We start from the raw sequence: 22,538 nt of genomic DNA, 5'->3' as shown, positions 1-22,538 counted from the left end.
TTCTGAGCATTTGAGAGCAATTTTTGTTGATTAAAGGACTGTTCCCCTGGAACTGTGTATTTTAAGTGAAAAGGTTCTGGGCAGTTAATAGGAAATGAAGGGTTTCGTTCAATCACTCTTCCCAAGGGGATCCACGTTGGATATGTCAGGAAATAAAATGAGAAATGAAAAACAAGGAAAGCTACAAGTTTGTATGAAAACCGATTGAAACATATTTGGTTGACTTTTGTGGATCATGTGTTCTGTACGTACGTGCCATGTGTGATTTTTGCCATTTGAATAGATGTTCCGGGAGGTTAGGAAAAGGGTCACGTTTGATTTTGCGTGGTGTCAGTCTATCAATTTATATATTGTATTTATTGAGTGCTTACTGAGTGCTTGAGAGAGTACAGTACAACAGAGTTGATAGACACAGTCCCCTCCCAAAATGAACTTACAGTCGAGAGAGGGAGATAGACGATCACGTGAATGAAAAATAAATTACAGGTATATACACGAGTGCTGAGGCTGAGGGTGGAGTGAGTACCAAGTGTCCAAAGGTTGCAAAGATAATGGGGAGGGAGCCATGGAAAAGAGAACTCAATCAGGGAAGGCCTCCTGAGACTCTAATAAGGCTTTGAAAAGGGGAAGAGTGGTGGTCTGGCATATATGGAGGAGGAGGGAGTTTCAGGCCAGAGTAAGGAAGTGGAAAAGGGGCCCATGGTGAGGTCGAAGGACAGTGAGCAAGATGGCATTAGGAGAGTCAAGTGTATGGGCTGGGCTATAGTAGATCAGTGAGGTAAGGGAAAAAGTGACAAGCTGAGTGCTTTAAAGCCAATGCTAAGGAGTTTGATATGGAGGTGGATGGACAACCACTGGAGGTTCTTTAGGAGTGGGGAGATGTTGACTAAACTCTTTTTTAGAAAAATGATATGGGTGGTAAAGTATGGACTAGAGCACAGTATGTCCTGTACAGTATATATCAGTAATAATGATGGCATTTGTTAAGCGCTTACTACGTGCAAAGCACTGTTCTTAGCGCTGGGGGGGTACAAAGTGATCAGGTTGTCCCACGAGGGGCTCACAGTCTTAATCCCCATTTTACTGGTGAGGTAACTGAGGTCCAGAGAAGTTAAATGACTTGCCCAAAGTCACACAGCTGACAAGTGGCAGAGGCGGGATTAGAACCCATGACCTCTGGCTCCCAAGCCCATGCTGTATATCCAGTACAGTGTGGGCACTCAGTATAAAACACCGTGACATGGACTAGGCTAGCAGACTAAACACAATGTCAAGTTATGTGTAGGAGAGTTAGTTACTCTTTATACTCTGTAGATCCTACCAGGAGGCAGAACTTTTATTCTGTTTTGCTATTTTGGTCTCCTGAGAAAAGTTCACTTTGCAAACTGAATGTGAAAATTTGTTTCTTTGAGAAATTATCTCAAGTTTAAGACTTGAATCGTGGACCTTTTTTGTGTACATTCATTCATTCATCGGTGGTATTTATTGAGCACTTTGTGCAAAGCACGGTACTATGATGGTATTTATGATAGTATGTAAGTGCTTACTGTGTCAAGCTCTGTTCTAAGCATCATCATCATCAATCGTATTTATTGAGCGCTTACTATGTGCAGAGCACTGTACTAAGCACTTGGGAAGTACAAATTGGCAACATATAGAGACAGTCCCTACCCAACAGTGGGCTCACAGTCTAAAAGGGGGGTGTAGATACAAGCTAATCAGATTGAATGCAGTCCCTGTCTCACATGGGACTCACTGTCTTAATCCCCATTTTACAGATAAGGTAACTGAGGCACAGGTAAATTAAGTGACTTGCCCAAGGTCACACAGCAAAGTGGCAGAGCTGGAAATAGAGCCCAGCTCTTTCTGATTTCTAGGCCCCACTGCTTCAGTACAGTTGATAAACATAATCCCTGTTCTCAGGAGTTTAGTTATAGTGCTCTAATGGGGGAGAAAGATATTAAAATACATTACAAATAAGGGAAACAACTGAGTATAAGGAGATGTACCTAAGTGCTGTGGGGGTGGGAGGATGGGTTTAGAGTTAGGGAGTGGAACTAAATTTATGGGTGTGGGATGGGAGATTAGTCAGGGAAGGTTTCCCTGAGGAGATATGATTTCAGTAGGAGTCTGAAGATGGGGAGGGCAGTCTGGGGAGGAGGGAGGCCCCTAACAGCCTTGGATTGTAGCTAGACACGAGAGCCCGTACCACGTGTGAATAAACCCCAGCCCTGCCTACGTTGGCCAAATGAAATCTGAACACAAAGAATGGCAATTGAGCTGAGAGCTCAAGATCGTTTCGACGGGATTACCAAGGAATTGCTCTGGGAATTGGTTCTAAAATCGAGGCACCAAGGGGATGGCTTTGTGCAGGCAATTGGGCCAGGCTGACGTGGCCCCACATGCCTGATGCCTCCCATCGTGTCATTTGAAGATTTCATCATATTTGCTTCAGCGTGTTGGTTTGTCGGACTTCGCAGCAAATGCCCGAGCCTCCGGAGTCTTGCAGACATGCCAGGATTAGGATCAAGTTTCTCCCCTTCGGGTGGCAGACAATAAAGCATTTAACAGGATTGAAACCAGCAGCTAACTTTTGCTTTTGCTCCCTCTTTGATTTCCCTGACCATGTTCTGCTTCTGATAATCAGCTTGGGCTCAAGCTGATAGATAGATGTGATTTCCACATGTCAAAAGAGCACAAGAGAAGGTCAGCAAAATGTAAGCTTCATCCTCCCCTTGGAAAGGGAAAAAGTTGGTTGCTTAGCGTACTGTTGGCCGAGATCTCACGTGGTAAGCCCCAACTGACCGCTAATACTTAGGTTGCTCAGTTTGGAAACTGCAGATGTTGGTAGTTTGCGGTATTTCCCTACTCTGTACTTGTCTTTATATTGCCAAGATAAGCAAAATTTAGCTGTTGTAGCCAGTTCAGCTGCACCGGCGTCCTCATTTGGAAGGGGCCGATATATTGGAAAAATGCCCTTCCAGTGTGGTCCGATCAAAGAGTTGATATTCTGATCACCTAAGGCACCCTGGAAGTGTGGGAAGCAGTGTGGTCTAGTGGATAGAGAATAGGTCTGGGAGCCAGAAGGACCAGCATTCTAACCCCAGCTCCGCTATTTGTCTGCTGAGTGACCTTGGGTAAGTCACTTCACTTCTCTGCCACTCAGTTACCTCATCTGTAAAATGGGAATAAAGCCTAAGAGCCCCCCCCCCATATGGAACATGGTCTGCATCCAGTTATCTTGTATATACCCCAGTGCTTAGAACAGTGCCTGGCACGAAGTAATCACTTAACAAATACCATGAATAAGTAGATAAATAAAATGCTGTGAGTTCCTCCAGTTCTCTCTAGGCACCTTTTTTTTGGTGCAGAATAACCAGACAAAATGGAGTCATTGAGAGGTTGGCACAGTAAGTCAATCATGATCATCATCAATCGTATTTATTGAGTGCTTACTGGGTGCAGAGCACTGTACTAAGTGCTTGGGAAGTACAAGTTGGCAACATATAGAGACAGTCCCTACCCAACAGTGGGCTCACAGTCTAAAAGGGGGAGACAGAGAACAAAACCAAACATACTAACAAAATAAAATAAATAGAATAGATATGTACAAGTAAAATAAATAGAGTAATAAATATCAATCAATTGTATTTATTGAGCGCTTACTGTGTTAAGAGCACTGTACTAAGCGCTTAACACTATTCTAGGTACTGGAGGGGATATAAGGTGATCAGGTTGTCCCATGGGGGGCTCACAGTCTTAATCCCCAGTTTACAGATGAGGTAACTGAGGCCCAGAGAAGTTAAGTGACTTGCCCAAAGTCACACAGCTGACAATTGGCGGAGCCGGGATTTGAACCCATGACCTCTGGCTCCAAAGCCCATGCTCTTTCCACTGAGCCACGCTGCTTCTCTTAAATATGTACAAAAGTATATACATATATACAGGTGCTGTGGGGAAGGGAAGGAGGTAAGATGGGGGGGATGGAGAGGGGGACGAGGGGGAGAGTCAATGCAACTTAAATACTATATTATAAAATAGTTTACTTCATTTAGAGGTGTAATTATGAAATGAGAGAGAGAGAGAAAACAAACAGGAAGACAAACTTATTCCTGGTTCTTTTATTTTGGGGATGGGTGCCCAATTTGCTAATCGCTGTGGTCACCGAATCACGCACCTTCTCCTCACCACCCAGGTGTCCCACACCAGGCAAAAGAGAGAGGGTAAAGCTTCTTCCCGAGGGCCCGTGGAAACCACGATATGTGAGGACTGAATTCACCCTCTGCCCAGGGCTTCCCTGCCCCAAGTACAGCCCCCCTATTGCTCACTCAGTGCATGCAGTGCCCAACAGCAGAGCTACTCTTGCCCCCAGCACCTTGTTGGGTGAATGGTCCCCTTCCCCATCTAGATGGACTGGCCCACCTCCGCCCCAGCCTCAGCTGATACTTAGAAGGCTTTAAGGTGGCAGAAGCGAAATCTGCTCTGCCTTCCAGAGAAAGATGAAAATCCACCAGTCCCTGGTCCAGATGGGGCCTCCTACTGCAGGAGAAGGATAAGGAGGGAATCTGCCATCTTGACTCCCCCTGCTCAGAGGGACAGGGCAGGCCAGTTATTACCTGCCCCAAAAGCCATGTGGGTGAGGCTAATGGCATTTCAGCACTTAGTGCTTTGCACATAGTAAGCACTTACCGAATGCCATCATTATTATTATTATTGTTATTTCCCAAGTCCATGGCAGCCAGTGCTCAAGAGCCATTTTTGGTACCAAGAAGAGCCAGTTGTGGCTCAAAAGCCATGAGTTGCCAACCCCCTGATCTAGATGGTCATAGTGTGAGCCCAATGAGGGACAGGTTCTGTGTCCAAATTGATAATCTTCTGTCTTCCCCAGTGCTTGGTATGGTGCTTGACACATAGGAAGCACTTAACAAACACTACAATTATGATCACAGTGTCAACTCAGGCATTCCGGAAGCTGTAAAAAGGATAGGATGAGTGAAAGTCTAAAAGCATCTTGCCCCTCTATTCCCTTTCCATTCCATTCTTCTCCAGTCAATCAGTCAATCGTATTTATTGAGCGCTTACTGTGTGCAGAGCACTGTACTAAGCGCTTGGGAAGTACAAGTTGGCAACATATAGAGACAGTCCCTACCCAACAGTAGGCTCACAGTCTAGGAGGGGGACCAGCTAAGGTTGCCAAGGAAAGGAGCCCAAAGCCAGGGTTCTGCACTGAGGCCCACCATTACACCTTTTCTCGGACCCCATTAGGAATCCGATGATGTGGATAGTTCCTGTGGTTTTATTCGAGTTCCTTCTTGATATGGAAAATCCCATATTCAAACATGAATGCTGCCTTGCCGTTAAATTCCCTTTTAGAGATCAAAGTGGAAAAGTAGTATTTTAGTCATCCACATGACCGATAGTAGATGGACCTGGTTGTTAAAGTTCATTAAAAGCTCACTAATGATTCCCATACTTTAACTTTAATAACCTGTCAGAGACCTGCTACCCAAAGACTTGCAGAGTTTATGCCGCCACATAGGACTGTAATGGCAGAGAGCCAATCATTAGCACCATATGTAATTTTTTTGAAGCACTCCTCCATCTGATGATTTATGTGAAATGAGAGTGTGTAAGGAAGCCATTGTCTTCACACAAATATCAGAGGCTTTTTTGCAGCTGTTTAACAGTGTTTCCTGTAGAATTCATATAGTTGAATATTACTGCACCCCAGAAACTGAGCGCTAAGTACTCTGTCCCAAGATATTCCGTCTTTGTGTTACAGAACATTCTTGGAAGAAATGTGCAAAGCAAGTCATTGGCAAACTGCTGATGACGCATGTGGAAGGCAAACAAAAAGACTTTCTGTGCAATGTTTATGTAGCAAAAACCTGTCATATGAAAGAACTGAAATGCAATGAAATTAGGAATGTTTTCTTTCCCGCAAGTTAACCTCAAAATAGAACACCCTGAGAGCGGATACCCCCACAGCAGGAGTCGGGCTATGAGTGTGGAATTTGAAAGCTCTTCTGGTTGCTCAGCCAATCGAGTGTTCTGATGGGCTGAATTGCCTTCTAATTTTATCTTTGGAAGGTGCTCCGTGCTGTGGAATTAAAAGCATTCGATAAATCCATTAAAAATAAATCCATTTGCAAAATGTTATGAAGGAAAAACAAGTTTTACTTAATTGTATTTTGTTTTCCTTTTCCTGTCAGTGATGGGAGCAATTCTAATAGTGATATTTAATAGCCAGTGGTATTTATTGAACACTTACTATGTGTAGAGCACGATACTAAGGGCTTGGGAGAGTAGAATACAACAGAATTGGTAGACACATTCCCTGCCCGTAACAAGCTTACAATCTTTAAGCACTTACTATGTGCCAAGCACTGTATTCATTGCTGGGGTAGATCCAAGATAATCAGGTTAGTCACTGTTCCACGTGGGGCTCACAGTCCAAATAGGAGGGAGAACAGTTAGTAAATTCCCATTTTACAGGTGAGGAAACGGAGACACAAAGAGTTCCCATATTCTGTGTCTCAGATTCTTCCATCATCAAATGTTGAAGAGTAGTCATACAGGCCACCTGTCGTAGTCACCTATCTTCTAGGGGCTTACGTGGATAGGAAATCCAGGGTATAAGCCCCTCTCTGTTTCCAGCCAGTCACTGACCCTTGCCCCTCAAAGCCCACCTCAGCCCAGTAAGCAACACCATCCCAATTAATCAATCATATTTATTGGGCAGTACCTGTGTGCAGAGAACTGTGCTAAGCATTTGGGAGAGTATAATGTAACGGAGTTGGGAGACACATTTCCTGTCCACAAGGAGTTTACAATCCCTAGGGTCAGTCAATCGTATTTATTGAGTGCTTACAGTGCCGAGTACTGTACTAACCTCTAGAAAGAGTAAAGCGCAGCAATATAACAGGCACATTCCCTGCCCATAACAAGCTTTCAGTCAGTCAGTTGTATTTATTGAACGCTTACTGTATTCAGAGCTTGAGAGAGTACAGTATAACAATAAATACATTCCCTGCCCACAATGAGCTGTCAAGAGGTAACCTCACAAGCACCCCAGAAGTAAGATTCTGGCCATATTCAGTTCTGACTTTCATCATGACTCACTGCTGAAATAGGGTGACAGTCTGGCTCATTGACTTTGCCAAGACTGGACAGGGCTCCTTTAGCTGGAACCCTATTCAGTTAGAAGCTAAAATGAGGTGATATTATTTTTTCAAGAAATGTTTACGTTTGCAGAAGAAAAATCTTTGCATCATTTTAGCTTCTTTTCTGGCTTCTCTTCCTTTTTGATCACCTTATTATTCTCTCACTGTCATTTCTGGTGTTTATAGCACAAGAACTTATACCAACATCTATAAGTGGAAGGAAGTGTAGCAATGCTGATTTCTGAGTGTCACACCTGCAGTCAAGGATAGCCATTAACAAATTGCACCTTTGTGCATCTTTTCTTTTCTCACTAAAGGACACTTCTCACCTGAGACTAAATGAGACCTTCCAGCTGCTTGAGCAATCAGTAAAATGTTTTATTTGCATGGCCCCTCCCTTTATATTCCGATGCATCAAACCTGGAGAAAATTAGAATCTCAAAGATTAAAATTTGCCAGAGACTTTTTCGTGCCAGTCAGCCTTTGTCTTTTATCAAAATGGGGGCTCCACCTTCTCTTGTACTATGGTTGTGTGCTTTGAGGGAAGTGTCTTTGTTTAGCTTATTTGTTTAGTTATTCTTCCCAGTGGACTCGCAATGCTGACAGCCATTCAAGTTCAGCCAAATTTGGGGGTAATAGGCATCCAAATGTTACATTAGCTTCATAATCTTTCTTCCTGGTATTCAAAAGTGCATTAAGCCCGGAAGCATTGGCCTTTATGTCGTTTATTCAACAGAACAGGTTTGTGGCCAACTCCCAGTGATTCTATCCCTAGAAACACTATTGAGAGTGGTTAAAGGGCAACTCTGACATGTAACTCTTGGGGTGGCTTTTGCTCTCCTCCAATCCAGACCATTTTGTTCTTTCTAGGTAAACTTTTAATTAGCAGAGTCAGAAATCCCACTTCTCTTAGAAACTGAAGATTCTGGCCATTAGACATATTGGCTTAGTGATCTTTCTTTGTGGGTAGCTCTAAAGGTCAGGTAGTGGATTCCTACAGGCATGTTCCATAGTTGCTTGTTGTTTTAAACCACAAGACTCTAGCTGTGACTGAATTCATGGGTAATGTTCATACCAGAGCATACGTGAGGGAAGCAGCATGGCCTAGTGGAAAGGGCACGGGCCTGATAATTGGAGGACATGGGTTCTAATCCTGGCTCTGACACTCTCCCTTTTTAATGGTATTTGTTAAACACGTAGGCACTGTACTAAGTTTTGAGATGGATACAAACTAATCAGGTTGGACAGTTTCATGTCCCACGTGGGGCTCACAGTCTCAATCTCCATGTTATAGATGAGGTAACGGGGGCAGAGAAGTCAACTCGGCTGCTGTGTGACCTTGGTCCAATCACTTAACTTGACTCGGTGTGACTCAGTTTCCTCATTTGTAAAATGAGGATTAAATCCCACTCCAATTTAGATTGTGAGCCCTATGTGGGACAAGGACTGTGTCCAACCTAAATATCTTATATCTACCTCAGTGATTAGAACAGTGCTTGGCACATAATACCACAATTATTAGTAAATGTTAAACAAATATAATGATAACAACAATAATAAATACAATAAAATGTGGTCATGTGATCTGTAAAAGTAGGAAAGCCCAAGTTGAGTCCAGATCCATGTGGCAGTTTTGAATAGTTTTTCTTTTGTTGTTCCGAGTTAAATTGGTCTATTAAGCATTGTTTATTTCCCTCAATGCCTTATTTTAGACATGTACCTCTTTGTGAGGCTAAGGATGCCAAATAGATGGTGTGGCTACAGTAGGATTGCACTGTGCAGTAACTGGATGCTGGTTTCACCATGAGATCACAAGGAAATTGATTAGAACTGTCAGTGCTTCCATAGACCCTTTCCTTAAATCAATAAAAAGTCAGAACTTCATTGAAAACAAGCTATCTCCATTCTTCTTACCTCTGAAGACTCAGGCAAGTTAAGGGAAGAAATTCCTAGACAGGATGGTTTCACTTATTTAATTCACTGCCAATCACGGAGATAGGTGAAAAATCATGAGCAGACAACTCTGTTGTTTTGATACTTAGTTTCTGCTTAAGACCACAGGGAACATCATGAATTATTCCCAGTGCCTGCTAACCTGTCTTGCAGGGTTGATTGGTTAGAAGAGTCATCAAAGTTAATGTAATTGTTACGGTCTGTTTCTTCCAGCTTCTTGAGAATCGCTTTTATTATCACTCACAGCAGCCTTGGGCAGAGAAGGCCCCGATTCTTGCCCAACTAGATTAGTGGCCAGATCAGTAATTCACAGCTCCTTCATTGTAATGATAACCCTCTGAGAGAGCTGCCTCCCTAAAATTTCATTTCAGACCTGAGCTTCATCCGTTTCAATCAGTACTTGATATCTCTATGAAAAAGTGCTCATAGTCATCATCAGAGGTCACTGAGGTGTCAGTCAGGTTACCTCTCCCCTATTCTCTCACCCCTCTCTCCCTCTTCCCTCACTTTTTTGAACGGTATTTATAAAGTGCCTACAATATGTCAAGCACTGTTCTAAGCATTAGGGTACATACAAGTTTATATCAGGTTGGACCCAATCCCTGTCCCACCTGGGGCTCACAATCTAATTAGGAGGGAGATCAGATATTGATTTTCCTATTTTACAGCTAAGGAAACTGAAGCAAGTTAAGCAACTTGTTTCGAAATAATAACAGTAAAAACTCTGGCATTTGTTAAGTGCTTAGTCTCTGCCAAGCACAGTGCTAAGCGCTGAGGTAGTTACAAAATAATATTGGGAATAGCATCTCCAAATCCAGAGCTGCAGGAAGACTTTGGGCATTTGACCAGGGTGGATGCCAGCTTAGTTGGAAAGATTATCATTTGGAGGCACAACTTGGCCCACGTGGATCTTGGTTTTGGACCTCTAGAACTGGCTTCCCAAGGGTAGTTCTGTCCCTGACCTGGCTTTTTGACTAAGCCACCGTCAGTTCAAGTCAGAATGGTTGCACAGTGATCTAAATGATAATAATGGCACACGTGAAGACAGTTGATGGTAATAATAGTGATCATAAGGAAGGTTTTCGAGGTGGCAACCGAGAGGCTAGTGTGAGCCACAGACATATTTCAACACTGTGTTGATGAGAAGTTATTTTCCCCATCCTGGTAGCCTAGCTGAGTACTTCTTAAATCATTTCTAGGCAAATCGATGGACCCCTGAATGTCAGTTTCTCACCTTTAATGAATTCAAAATATTAACATAGTGGTGATCACTCTGCAGTATAAACCTAGGAGGGAGAGTGCAACGGTGAGTGCATTACAGAAGTAATCCTCCATGAGACTGCCCTGTTACTAAATATAATGGGCTCTTTTCTGTTCAAGTTCTCCTCAGTATTTTGGTTGCCTTTGCTAGTGTTCACCACATCTAGAAACTCTCCAGCCTTGTCTTTTCTGGCACAGTACTTTCCTGGTACTCTTTTTCTCTTCCTGCTCCTTCTCAGTATCCTTTGCTGGCTCTTCATCTTCCCATCAACTTTAACTGTGGTTGTCTCACTGGGCTCTGTTTTGGACTCTACACGCGTTCTCTTGTGGAGCTCATTCACTCTTGTGATTACAGGTACCGCCCCTGTACTGATGTCTTCTAATTTTACAATCTCTCTCCTCCTGCCTCCAGGACATCTCCCTATGGAGGAACTGCAAGCACTTGTAACTCAGTACCTTAAAACCGGGACTCCTCCTCTTCCCTCCAAAACCTTCTTCTTCTATCCTGCCCATCATGGTCAACAACACCCCCACCCTCCAAATGACAAAAGTTTACAGTCTTGGTATCATCTTTGACTTCTGTTTTACCTCCCATCATCATCATCATCATCAATCGTATTTATTGAGCGCTTACTATGTGCAGAGCACTGTACTAAGCGCTTGGGAAGTACAAATTGGCAACATATAGAGACAGTCCCTACCCAACAGTGGGCTCACAGTCTAAAAGGGGGAGACAGAGAACAAAACCAAACACACTAACAAAATAAAATAAATAGAATAGATATGTACAAGTAAAATAAATAAATAAATAGAGTAATAAATATGTACAAACATATATACATATATACTCCCATCTTCATTCTACCTTAACTGTTGGTTCTCCTTCCCTCATGGATCCTCCTCTTTCTCTTCACCCTTATAACCACCACCGTGGCTCAAACCCTTTCTTCTAAAAATTGTGGTATTTGTTAAGTGCTTACTATGTGCAAACACTGAACTGAGCCCTGGGGTAGCTACGGGGTAATTGAGTTGGACATGGTCCCTATCTCACGTGGGGTTCACAGTCTTAATCCCCATTTTACAGTTGAGGGAACTGAAGCACAGAGAAGTAAAGTGACTCGCCCAAATTCACACAGCAGACAAGTAGTGGAACTGGGATTAGAACCCAGGTCTTTCAGACACTCAGGCCTGTAGTCTATCCACTAAGCCTCGCTGTATCTTTTACTGGTTACTACACTCGTACAGCACTCTGCACCGAGACACTTGATTTAATCTCATTAAATTGCCTTGCTGTGCACACCAGTGGCACTCATGCTGCTGCCAATGAGGAAGGTGGTCAAGGACCCCCACGTCAGGGCAGATAGGCATGGCAGGCAACAGGAAAGTAATGGGTAGGAGGTAATGAGTCTGGCGTTGTGAATCCTGATTGCCCGAACAGTCAGAACTCTCCGGACAACGCGACCAACAGGTTGCGTGTCCTCTAGGCTGGTAGTTTACCTGAGACACCAGGCATCTGTGTAGCAAACATGGTCCTTTGCTATTCTTTGTTTTTAAATCTTCTTGCTCACTTTTCTCTGTGGGAGACCCTCTCTGCTCATAGCCTCGGGGAAAAGCCAGGGCGAAGAAACTAGCTTTGTGCGCCCAGTGCTTCTTCTTTCGATGTTCTTCTTTCAGTATTGCCAGGAAGATTTTTTCTCTGGCAAGTTTCAACCTCCTACACTTTGAAATGACGGAGATCCCTTTTAACAGAGTCTTTTTAAAACTCCCACTCTTGCTTCAGGATATCCGTACGTGAGAGTGCAGTGTTCGGTATCACAAAGCACTCCAGCTGACCAGGGGTTGGTTCCGGCCTGTCACTCTCTGGAATTTGTCTTTTTAACAATCACCTTCCCGGAGCCTGATCAGCTTGCAAACGAAGAGTCTGTTAGAGTGTTTGAGCTGTAATGAGAACAGCCAGGTTCTGTGAGGTGAGGGTAAGAGTGGTAGAAACACTACATAGTCAACTATATCAGGTTGTAATCCTTCTTTCCCTCCCTACACCACACCCCCAATTGTCCTAAGAAAGCTCCCTAAAGAGATGTCAACCAGAGGGACAGTTGAACATCAAAAACCATAGCCTACATGTAGGGTTTCCATCCACCCCTTGTGATGTGTTGAGTTTGAACCCCGGGTGCTTTTTACTTCAAACCCTGGAAGGATTCTAGACTGTAACCTCCCTGTGGGCTGGGAACAGATCCACCAACTCTGTTGTATTGTCTTCTCTCAATCATTTAGTACAGTGCACCGCTCACGGTAAGCACTCGGCAAGTATCATTGATTCATTTGCTTGGGTCAGACAGAACCTCAGGGCTTTCCTCGGAGGCTACCCTGAGAAGATGTAAAATTGCAATTGCATGCAATAGTCAAGGAGGGATAGGATAAGTGCTTGGATCAGCGTAGTGGCAGTTCAGTTGGAGAAGAAAGAAAGGGTGGAAAGGGAAGAAAGTGTTGTGAAGGTAGAACCTGCAGGATTTGGTTAAAGATTGAATGTGTGGGTTGTATGGAAAAAGGTTTGGTACCCAAAACTTGCCTAAGCAAAGTTTTCATGGTGACTAGAATGAGATTATATTTATCAACTGTAGTGTAATATACTCTCCTAAGTGCTTAGTGTAGTGCTGTACATACAGTGACCCCTCAATAATACCATTGATTGCTTGATTGACAAACTGGTTGGAGCCAAGAATTCTCATCCCTATACCCAATGTCTCCCTCCCTGTCTGTCCCTGTGTTTCTCCGTTCATGAAATAGGATGATAGCCTCTGTCTTCTACTTACCTCCCAGGCCATTGTGAAGGTGGATGGTCTGTTTTTTAAGGTTCTCAGAGCTCCCTGAATCAATACCATCGTCAGATTTCATAGCATCAAGCGATATATTTAAGACCCCCATGCACATAACAGTGAACTGTGCATTGCACCAAACATATTGAGTGGACCACAGTCTTTATTTTATGGAGGTTTAGATTCTTCAAAAGAAGGCCACATGAACAAATAGGTGGACAAGCACTTTGTTCAATAAAGCCTTCATGATGAAATACAAGTAAGTGGGACAAAATTAGCTATCATGACATGTAGGTGTGCTAAATGCGGTATTTGGATTGCATTGTATCAGAAAAGATGCTGGGTGATGAGTATAGAATCCACCCCTTCATCAACAACAATGGTTTTGAGTGCTTATTGTATGCAGAGCACTGTACTAAGCCAAGCACTTGGGAGACTGCAGTACAACAGAGTTGTTAGTCACATCCCTTGCCCACAATGAGCGTCCAGTCTAGAAGGGGAGACAAACGTTAATATAAATAAATCATTTACAACGTAATTTTGAGATATGTTCATAAGTGCTGTGGGGTGAATATCAAATGTCCAAAGTTCACAGATCCATATCCACAGACAATGCAGAAGGGAGAGGGAGCCATGGAAAAATGGGCATAATTGGGGAAGGCTTCTTAGAAGACTTTATGGAAGATTACTCAAATAATGCTCAGGTAGCTAGTAACACTCAAGTTTCAATTTATTTTACTTGTACATTTCTATCCTACTTATTTTATTTTGTTGGTATGTTTGGTTCTGTTCTCTGTCTCCCCCTTTTAGACTGTGAGCCCACTGTTGGGTAGGGACTGTCTCTATGTGATGCCAATTTGTACTTCCCAAGCGCTTAGTACAATGCTCTGCACATAGTAAGCGCTCAATAAATACGATTGATTGATTGATTGATTGATTCAAGGCCAACTCTAGTATTTACTTCCCGAGTTGAATTTTGAAGCTAAATGGTTCTGTTTTTTTCCTCTTTAGCTGTAACAACAAGTTGTACCTGGAGAAGCTGCCAAACACCAGTGTCATCATCCCATTCCACAATGAGGGATGGTCTTCCCTCTTGCGCACTGTCCACAGTGTCCTGAACCGTTCGCCGCCGGAGTTAGTAGCAGAGATCGTGCTGGTGGATGACTTCAGCGATCGAGGTGGTTATGATAAGCACAACTGAAATCAAAAATAGATGCTACTAACTAGAGGGAATCAAGATTTAATGCCCACAGATAATACTTGGGTTTTAAACGCTGGAGTTTTTTTAATTAACACTGAAACAGCTAAAGGGGAAAAGAAAGCTTAGCAACACTGAACGTTAGAGGGAAGACGTAGGGTATGGATCAAGGCACTTGGCCCAACCAACACGCTTAGGCAACAGCCACTTTCAATAACTTCTTTGAACATATAGAGAGACATAGCTTGTGTGTGTGTGTGTGTGTGTGTGTGTGTGTGTGTGTGTGTCTGTGTCTTTGTGGGCATGTGCATGCATATGTTCAATTTTATTTATTGAGCACTTACTGTGTGCAGAGCACTATCCTAAGCACGTCAGCACTTTACTAAGCACTTAAGCAAAGTACAAAGTGCTTATGGAGAAGCTTCGTCTTTTCAGGGTGTTTCAAGTGTGGGATACTCCTTTCTAAAATGCTTCAGCAATATTTCATCCAGGCTGTCTGTGCACTTGGTATTTGTGTTTCTGAATAAACTTTTATGTAAGGTTTTGCAACCAGTAGGAGATCTAGAACTAGGACGAGATTCAGGCCTGGAATTTCCTTGCCAAATCTAACATACCACAGACCTCACCCAATTCAAAATCCTAAAGTGCCCTTCCTCCAACAAGCCTTTCCCAGTAAGTTCCCCAAATCCCAAACCCTCCAGCATTATCAAAGCATATGTAACACTGCTCAGAATAAGGGCATAGGTTATTGAGTTGTGCATTCAATTGCTTACTTTGATTCCTCTGCTAGTAATGCTTGTGTCTGTCTTCCCAATTTGAGTGTAAGCGCCTTGTGGACAGGGAACGTGTCACTTCTCTCTTTTGTACTTACCAAATGCGTAGTACATTGCATTGGTCCCAGAGACTGTTCAATAAGTACTGTTACCACTATTAGAAACTTCATTAGTGTGTTCATTGCTTAGGAGGCTAACCTGAGCATGCCTCGTAAAATTTTGCAAAAGTTAATCAGAACTTTTCTGCAAGGATACATTTCCTTGTGGCATACATAAAAAAGGAAACATGTTTCATCATTGTCAGTAGTATTTGTTGACCAGCTCATCAGTACAAAGCACTGGATTAGGTGACTAAGAATATATGCAAGCAAGAGACACAATCCCTACCCTGGAAGAATTTATAATATAATGCTGACAAAAATGTACGTGATGGCATTAATGCATTTGCATATATATATGTATATATGTTTGTGTGTATACGTACACACACAGACACACACACACACACACACACACAAAGCGAATTCATATTTTTGTTGTTCCTGCAGCTGGTACTTGATGTGAACTTACTGGAATGTCAGCAGTGCTATTCCCAGGCCAACTCATTTGTCTGTCATCATCATCATCATCAATCGTATTTATTGAGCGCTTACTATGTGCAGAGCACTGTACTAAGCGTTTGGGAAGTACAAATTGGCAACATATAGAGACAGTCCCTACCCAACAGTGGGCTCACAGTCTAAAAGGGGGAGACAGAGAACAAAACCAAACATACTAACAAAATAAAATAAATAGAATAGATATGTACAGGTAAAATAAATAAATAAATAGAGTAATAAATATGTACAAACATATATACATATATACAGGTGCTGTAGGGAAGGGAAGGAGGTAAGATGGGCAGTCGAGGATTCTGTTTCCAACAGATGCAGCCAGATGTTTCTAGAACTAATTTGTCCGTTGCCTTTCTTGACAACTATCCTGATGGCTAAGGATGAACCATCTAACATTCCTAACTTTTCCTTGTGCAGTCCTAACTTTTGCCCAAAGACCCCTTTGGAGCACTCTTGAATTGATCCAAACCGCTCTTGATTTTTGACTTCTACAGTTTCCTGTAGTAGTAAATTCCTTTTGTTTTGAATTTTACCATCTTTGAGCTTCAGTGGGAGTCCCCTCATTGTGGGATTGGGTGTTAGACCTTTTGTAAGCATCAGTCATGTCCCCTTTCAACCTTCACCTTTTCAAAGTGAAGAGCAGGCTATTAGTGTGCTGTGTGTGGCCTTGGGCATGTCACCTAACTTCTCTGGACCTGTGTTTCCTCATCTCTAAAATGAGATTCAATATCTGTTGTTCTTCCTACGTGGACTATGAGTCCCAGTGCTTAGTACAGGGCTGGACACATAATAAGTTCTTAACATATACAACAATTAGTATAATTATTAATATTGTTATGAGTTCACCTCTTTTCAGTCTGTTGTCTGCAGAGTTGCTCTATTCCTCATTTTGTTTCACTTAGCTGTGGGTTTTCCAGCTCTGTACTAAGATGTGACAACCAGAATCTCTTGCAGTATTTCGTGTACGAACCTAATGATAAAACTCTGCCTTTTGATGTTCTGGGTCCCTCCTGATAATGCCTAACTCGGCTGTTCTTGGCTGCTGCCATACACATTAAGTTGATGATTTAAAGAAGTAACTTGATGCTTGAGAGGACTCATTAGGATTCAGTGACAATATCCATATTCATGTTAAAATGTCTTGAGACTAAAGTAAACTGGCATTTGATATGACATTACATTGTAATTTTGGGGCCTGGAAGAGTAAAAGCAGCCAGTTGTGAAGCATGGAGGTTTTCTGGAGGAAGATTTCCACACTGGAAGCAGTATGGCCTAGTGGATAGAGCACAGGCATGGAAATCACAAGGACCTGGGTTCTAATCCTGGCTCCACCACTTGTGTGCTGTGTGACCTTGGGTAAGTCACTTATTTTCACTGTTCCTCAGTTACCTCATCTGTAAAATGGGGGTGAATACTGTGAGTTTCATCCGGGTCATGGATTGATGGATTGTGTCCAATCTGATTAGCTTGTATCTGCCCCAGTGCTCAGTTCACTGCCTGGCACACAGTAAGTGCTTAACAAATGCCATTTGGAGAAAAAAAAAAAGAACTGCATGCCATTGTGGGTTCCAAGGGGATTTCTGGCTTATGTAAGTGTCATTCTCAAACACTTTTCAAGCCACTGGGTTTCGCCCCTGTCAATTTGACAGCGATCTCCTGAGACCTACCTATTTACAAAAAGATCAGACCCTGCAGATGCCCCGCCTGCCGGTTCCAGCCAGTTTCCCAGAGATGATTATGCCCCAAACAATGCCGAACTACTGTCATGCCATCCATACCACCCTTCCTCATTCTTCTACATTTCCCTCAGCAACGAATTAGAGCTAGCTCCACAAGCCTAGATACTCAGAACTAGGCCATTTGGTTGCCGTGACCCCATTAGAGACTCCTACACCATTCAACTGCCACTATCATGGCTGCTCCTCGAAAATAAAGGCAGTAACCATTGCTCCCTCACCCCCCCATAATATTCAGTGTGTCTGTGGAAAGCTGCTGAGAAGACTCAAACATTCCTCCTCTCAACTGGTTCTTATTTTAGATGGATCTCCAGGGTTTCTCAAACATCAAAAAGATCAGAGAAGGCCTTCTTTTTGAGAGGACCTGTAATATCATTAGATTGAAAACTGTAACATCACTTTAATGATATTACAGGTCCTCTCAAAAAGAAGGCCTTCTCTGATCTTTTTGATGTTTGAGAAACCCTGGAGATCCATCTAAAATAAGAACCAGTTATTGAAAAACTGTAGTGTTATTGAAAAACTGTTATTGAAAACTGTAGTGATTGAAAACTGTAACATCACTTGGATTTTAATTCTGAGTGTAAAAATTTGAGGCACTTTCATAGGCCCTGAGACAAATTACAAAAGACTAAGACCTGGTCCCTCCCCTCAGGAAGCTTACATTTAAACAAGAGAGACAGTTTTTTAAAAAAGATTTAATTTGAGTTCTTTGGCCTCTGTGGTGTATGAAGTTAGAAGAGTTTTGAGGGAACAGCATGATCCAGTAGTGAACATAGCTCAGGCATGCATAGGTCAGGTAATATATGTCCTGGTCCTATTTATGTCACCTTCTCCTTGTGGATTAATACCACCCAATGTGTTTCTTGGGAAAGACTGAGATAACTCTGAGAGAGCTCTCTGAGACTTTTGAGGAAAAGAGACCTATAAAGAGTGGTAATTTTGTTCAATGAGTGAGAATAATAACGTCACACTTAAGGAGAATATTTAGTTGAGTGTAGTTATGAATAGGTAAAGGTTTTAGAAATCACTTTCCCCAGCTCTTTCTTCTTAGCCATTTAATGCTGGGAGTAGAGATTCCAAAGCGTACGGGTGTTTCATAATAAATCTCTATTAAAATGTTACTCTTTTTGTTCATCAATCAATGTCTTCATAGTTACTAATTGTGATTTAACAAAAGGTTAGGACCTAGATTTTGGAGAAAATTAAATTAGTTGAAAATCTGGATCTTAATTTAAGAATTGAAGTAAGCAGCTTTGGTGAACGAGTGAGCCAAATGTGGACAAAGGGAAAAAAAAACCCCACTCAACCCTATTTATAAATAGAATATATTTCAGAATTTTCTAGGAGATATCAGAAGCTTCTCAAATGTGTGATCTTTACTTGAAAACGATCAGCTGACAGGGTGTTAAGAGAAGGTGGCGCGTTTGTGCATGAGTGCCTTCAGATTTATGTTCTGTATATGTGGAGTTGTTCGAAAATGAAAGAAAAGTCATTTCTCTTCGATTATTTTCTCCATTTTCAATGGAAGTGACCCTTCTGAAAATGAAATATTTATTGGCTTTCAAAATGCACTGAGTTCCTTGCACTGTGTGATAGGCCGTGTTGGAAAGATGGATATGTGGACAAGGATTATAGTTGCACACCCAGCCTGAAACCCCTGAAATGACCCAATCCAGTACCATAGGGTTTTTCTCTGTCTTCCATTGTGCTTTTAAGCTCTTAGAACAGTGCACTGCACTCAGGTGCTCAGTTAATACCTTTAATACGGTTTCTGTCTCTCCTCCTGTTTGGGAAGTGGCTGGGGGAAGAGACAGGATGAGGACTGTGTCAGAGAGGGAATTTCTATTTTGTCAGAAAGAAATGAGGGTCCCTCGGAGGGAGATAGACTCAACTTTTGTGGTGGCAGTCTCTAGTTGACTGCTGTATCACCAGCTCTTTCTGGCTGGCTGATGCTGTGTGCCTCATCTTTTTTATGGAGATGTGCCTCTGTTAGCCTGCAACTGTGATTGCCACAAACTCGCTTAAAAAAATATCTAGGATATCAGCTAAAGGTAACTGCCAAAAACGTTGAGGCGACTGAACAAGGCTGAGAACTAGGGGAAGGAGGGTGGAGGAATGAATTCTTTATTCATTCTGAAGTAGTAGATTTTAGAGAATTCTCATTTGCACTTGCATGGTTTTAGGGCCTGAATGGTATTTTGAGTCTGGATTGGACCCAAAGACATAAATGAAGGAGTCTGTGAATGGCAGGCGTTTAATAAACACCATTTTTAGGCACTATCCACTATCAGATAGTGGATAGAGCATGGGCCTGGGAATCAGAAGGACATGAGCTCTAATCTAAACTCCGCCACTTGCTTGGGCAAATCACTTCACTTCTCTGTGCCTCAGTTACCTCAACTGCAAAATGGGGATAAAGATTGTGAACCCCAACCAGACTAGCCTGTATCTTCCCCCTCAGTACAGTGTTTGGCACATAGTAAGCACTTAACAAATTCCATGAAAATAGTCTTTAACCATTCGAAGATAACTAAGAGAGTTCAAGCACCACGATTTAATTACATTAACTATTGAATGTTCACTAGCTCTAAGATAGGCTTAAGGAAATAAAATGTTAAGTCAAATGGTAAAAAGGAAATCACCCGTCATAGAATTGGTCAGTATGACAGCTGCTTGTCTCCTTCCAGTTTGGATTGATAAATTAACTTTAAAAGATACACTCTTATCTGTCTTCTCCAGCCTTTAAAACATTTGGACAGCTTTCCTGGGACACTGAATTGTTAAATCTTAAATTATGTGATGTTCAGTGGCTGCCCTCAAATTACCAACTAGTAAGCGGAGGTCTCAACATTACAAATAATTTCAGAAAATATATTTCCTCTCCTCAGTCATTGCCCAGATCTAACATTTCCTGGTCATTGCTAATGTTATGTGGGAGGGAGGAAGCAGGTGGGCATACAGAACTAAAGGATTGCAGTGTCTTTGGCATTTCAGTAGGCTTTTTCTTTGGTCTGGTGGGTTTTTTTTGTTTTGTTTTGCTGCCAAGCTATATGGTCCAGAAAGCTCGAAACAAGCAACCACTTTATGTCTTCCGCTAATGGAGCACTCAGACTAACAATTATCATCAGCAAACAGCCAGCAGATTTGTTTTAATTAGAGGTGAGGAAAGGACAGCCTCTGACCTTTACTAATAAACATGTTCCCTCCTAAAATAAAAAAGACAACTGCAGAGTGAATTTAAATAGCTTTTAAATAAACCATCCTACTAAGCAGGATTTTGAAAGTGTTATTTGTGGTAGCCTTTAAATCTATCTGCCTCCTCCGAATGCCTTGAAGGCTCTATTGTAAGTTCCTTGAGTAGTAGTAGTATTAGCAGCGGCAGCATGTATTAAACACCTGATGGTTGCAGAGCACTGTATTAAGTGTTGGGGAAAAAATACATTGGTGAAAATGAGATATGGTCCCCTCCAGAAGCTCCCAATCTAGGAAGGAATTGTGGAGGAATTTGGCAACAGACTCAATAGGAAAGGTGAAATAATATAAATACTAAAGTAACAAAACATAAAGCTCAGCATCCAACAAGTGTGTTGGGGAAGGGACCGCCAAATCATCCAGAGCCAGTCAAAATCAAAGCTTTCTCGACATACTACAATATGTAAGGTTTCAAGCTGGTGCTGCAATAAAATCTAACCCCAGAGGCACAGGACGTGTTCTGAATACAGACCGGGGTGCCGCAGGGGTAGACTTTAAGCTCCTTGTGGGCACGGACCCACGTTTACCAACTCTGTTATTCATTCATTCAATCATATTTATTGAGCGCTTACTGTGTGCCAAGCACTGTACTAAGTGCTTGGGAAGTACAAATCGGCAACGTATAGAGACGGTCCCTACACAACAATGGGCTCACAGTCTACATTTTCTGTTATATATACTCACTAGAATAATGCCTGGCCCATAGTAAGCGCTTAACAAATACCGTTTTATATGCAAACATATATATATATATATACTCTCCCGAGTGCTTTGTACAGTGCTCTGCATACAGTCAGCACTCAATACATATGATTGATTGATTAAATACAATTGATTTGCCTCAGCAGTCCCTCGGGATTAAAGCCTAGAGCCACAGGGATCTGGTCTCCTAAATCTCTTGTACTCTCCCAAGCCCAAAATACAGGACTGTGCACACAGAAGGTTCTCAACAAATACTGCTGATGAATTGATTAGGGCAATTGGCAATGTAGCCTCATGGAAAGAGCACAGACCCGAGAATCAGGAGACTGGAATTCTTCCAGTACCTCACTATTTTTTCAACTACCCCTGCGAACACTTTTCAGTTTCTCCTTAAGGTCTTCATTTTTCTCAGTTTTATTTCTTAAAATTAAATTTCCTTGTGTTGGGGCTTGGGGGGCTTTTTTGTTTATTTTTGTTCTGCCTTCCCTTCCCCCTCCTTTTAACAAGAATGTTACATTGCAGAGGGCCTGAATCTCACCCCCATGTACCTTCTGCAGCAGCTCCTGTTCACTACTCAAATTCAGTGTAATGTCTTTCTTTGCTGGTTTTACAACCAGTGATTCCAGGAAACAGCCATTTTTCCTGTCCCCAAATTCTTCCTTCATCTCTCTTCTTGATTCCATCAATCTGTGAGGGGAAAATTGAAGTCTCCCGCTATTGCTACGTGCCCAAATTTTACAACTTCCTCACTCATCTAGCACTTCCAATTCATTTTCCTCATTCTGACCAGGTGGTCAAAGAGATCATCCAAACATGCTATACACAGACTCAAGCAGAAAGGTTTCGAGAATCTTACTCTGACAGTTTTGTCTGTTTGAAATTTCCATCCAGAGGACCATATACCTCTAATTAGAGCTTTTTTTTTCCCCCCACTGGTCCGAGAACATCAATCAGGTATTCAATCAGTGGTATTTTTTGAGTACCTACTGTGTGTAGAAAATCCAGAATTAATGTGAAAAGAGGTCGGAGGGAAAAGGGAGAGACAGGGAATCGTTGAAATAGTAGAAA

General features: G+C 42.2%; 1 protein-coding gene across 1 annotated transcript in view; it reads left to right on the top strand.

Annotated features, from left to right (window-relative positions):
* The window catches only part of GALNT10 (polypeptide N-acetylgalactosaminyltransferase 10), a 181,596-nt gene that overhangs the window by 76,945 nt on the left and 82,113 nt on the right, over nt 1–22,538 (top strand). The window contains exon 4 of the mRNA XM_038740400.1: nt 14,204–14,370. Coding sequence (XP_038596328.1) covers nt 14,204–14,370 — 167 coding nt within the window. The remainder of the gene's footprint in view (nt 1–14,203; nt 14,371–22,538) is intronic.

The sequence above is a fragment of the Tachyglossus aculeatus genome, chromosome X1 (assembly GCF_015852505.1).
Source record: "Tachyglossus aculeatus isolate mTacAcu1 chromosome X1, mTacAcu1.pri, whole genome shotgun sequence".
NCBI lineage: Eukaryota > Metazoa > Chordata > Mammalia > Monotremata > Tachyglossidae > Tachyglossus > Tachyglossus aculeatus.
The sequence above is the reverse complement of the archived record's forward strand: the minus strand, read 5'-3'. Positions and strand labels throughout refer to the sequence as shown.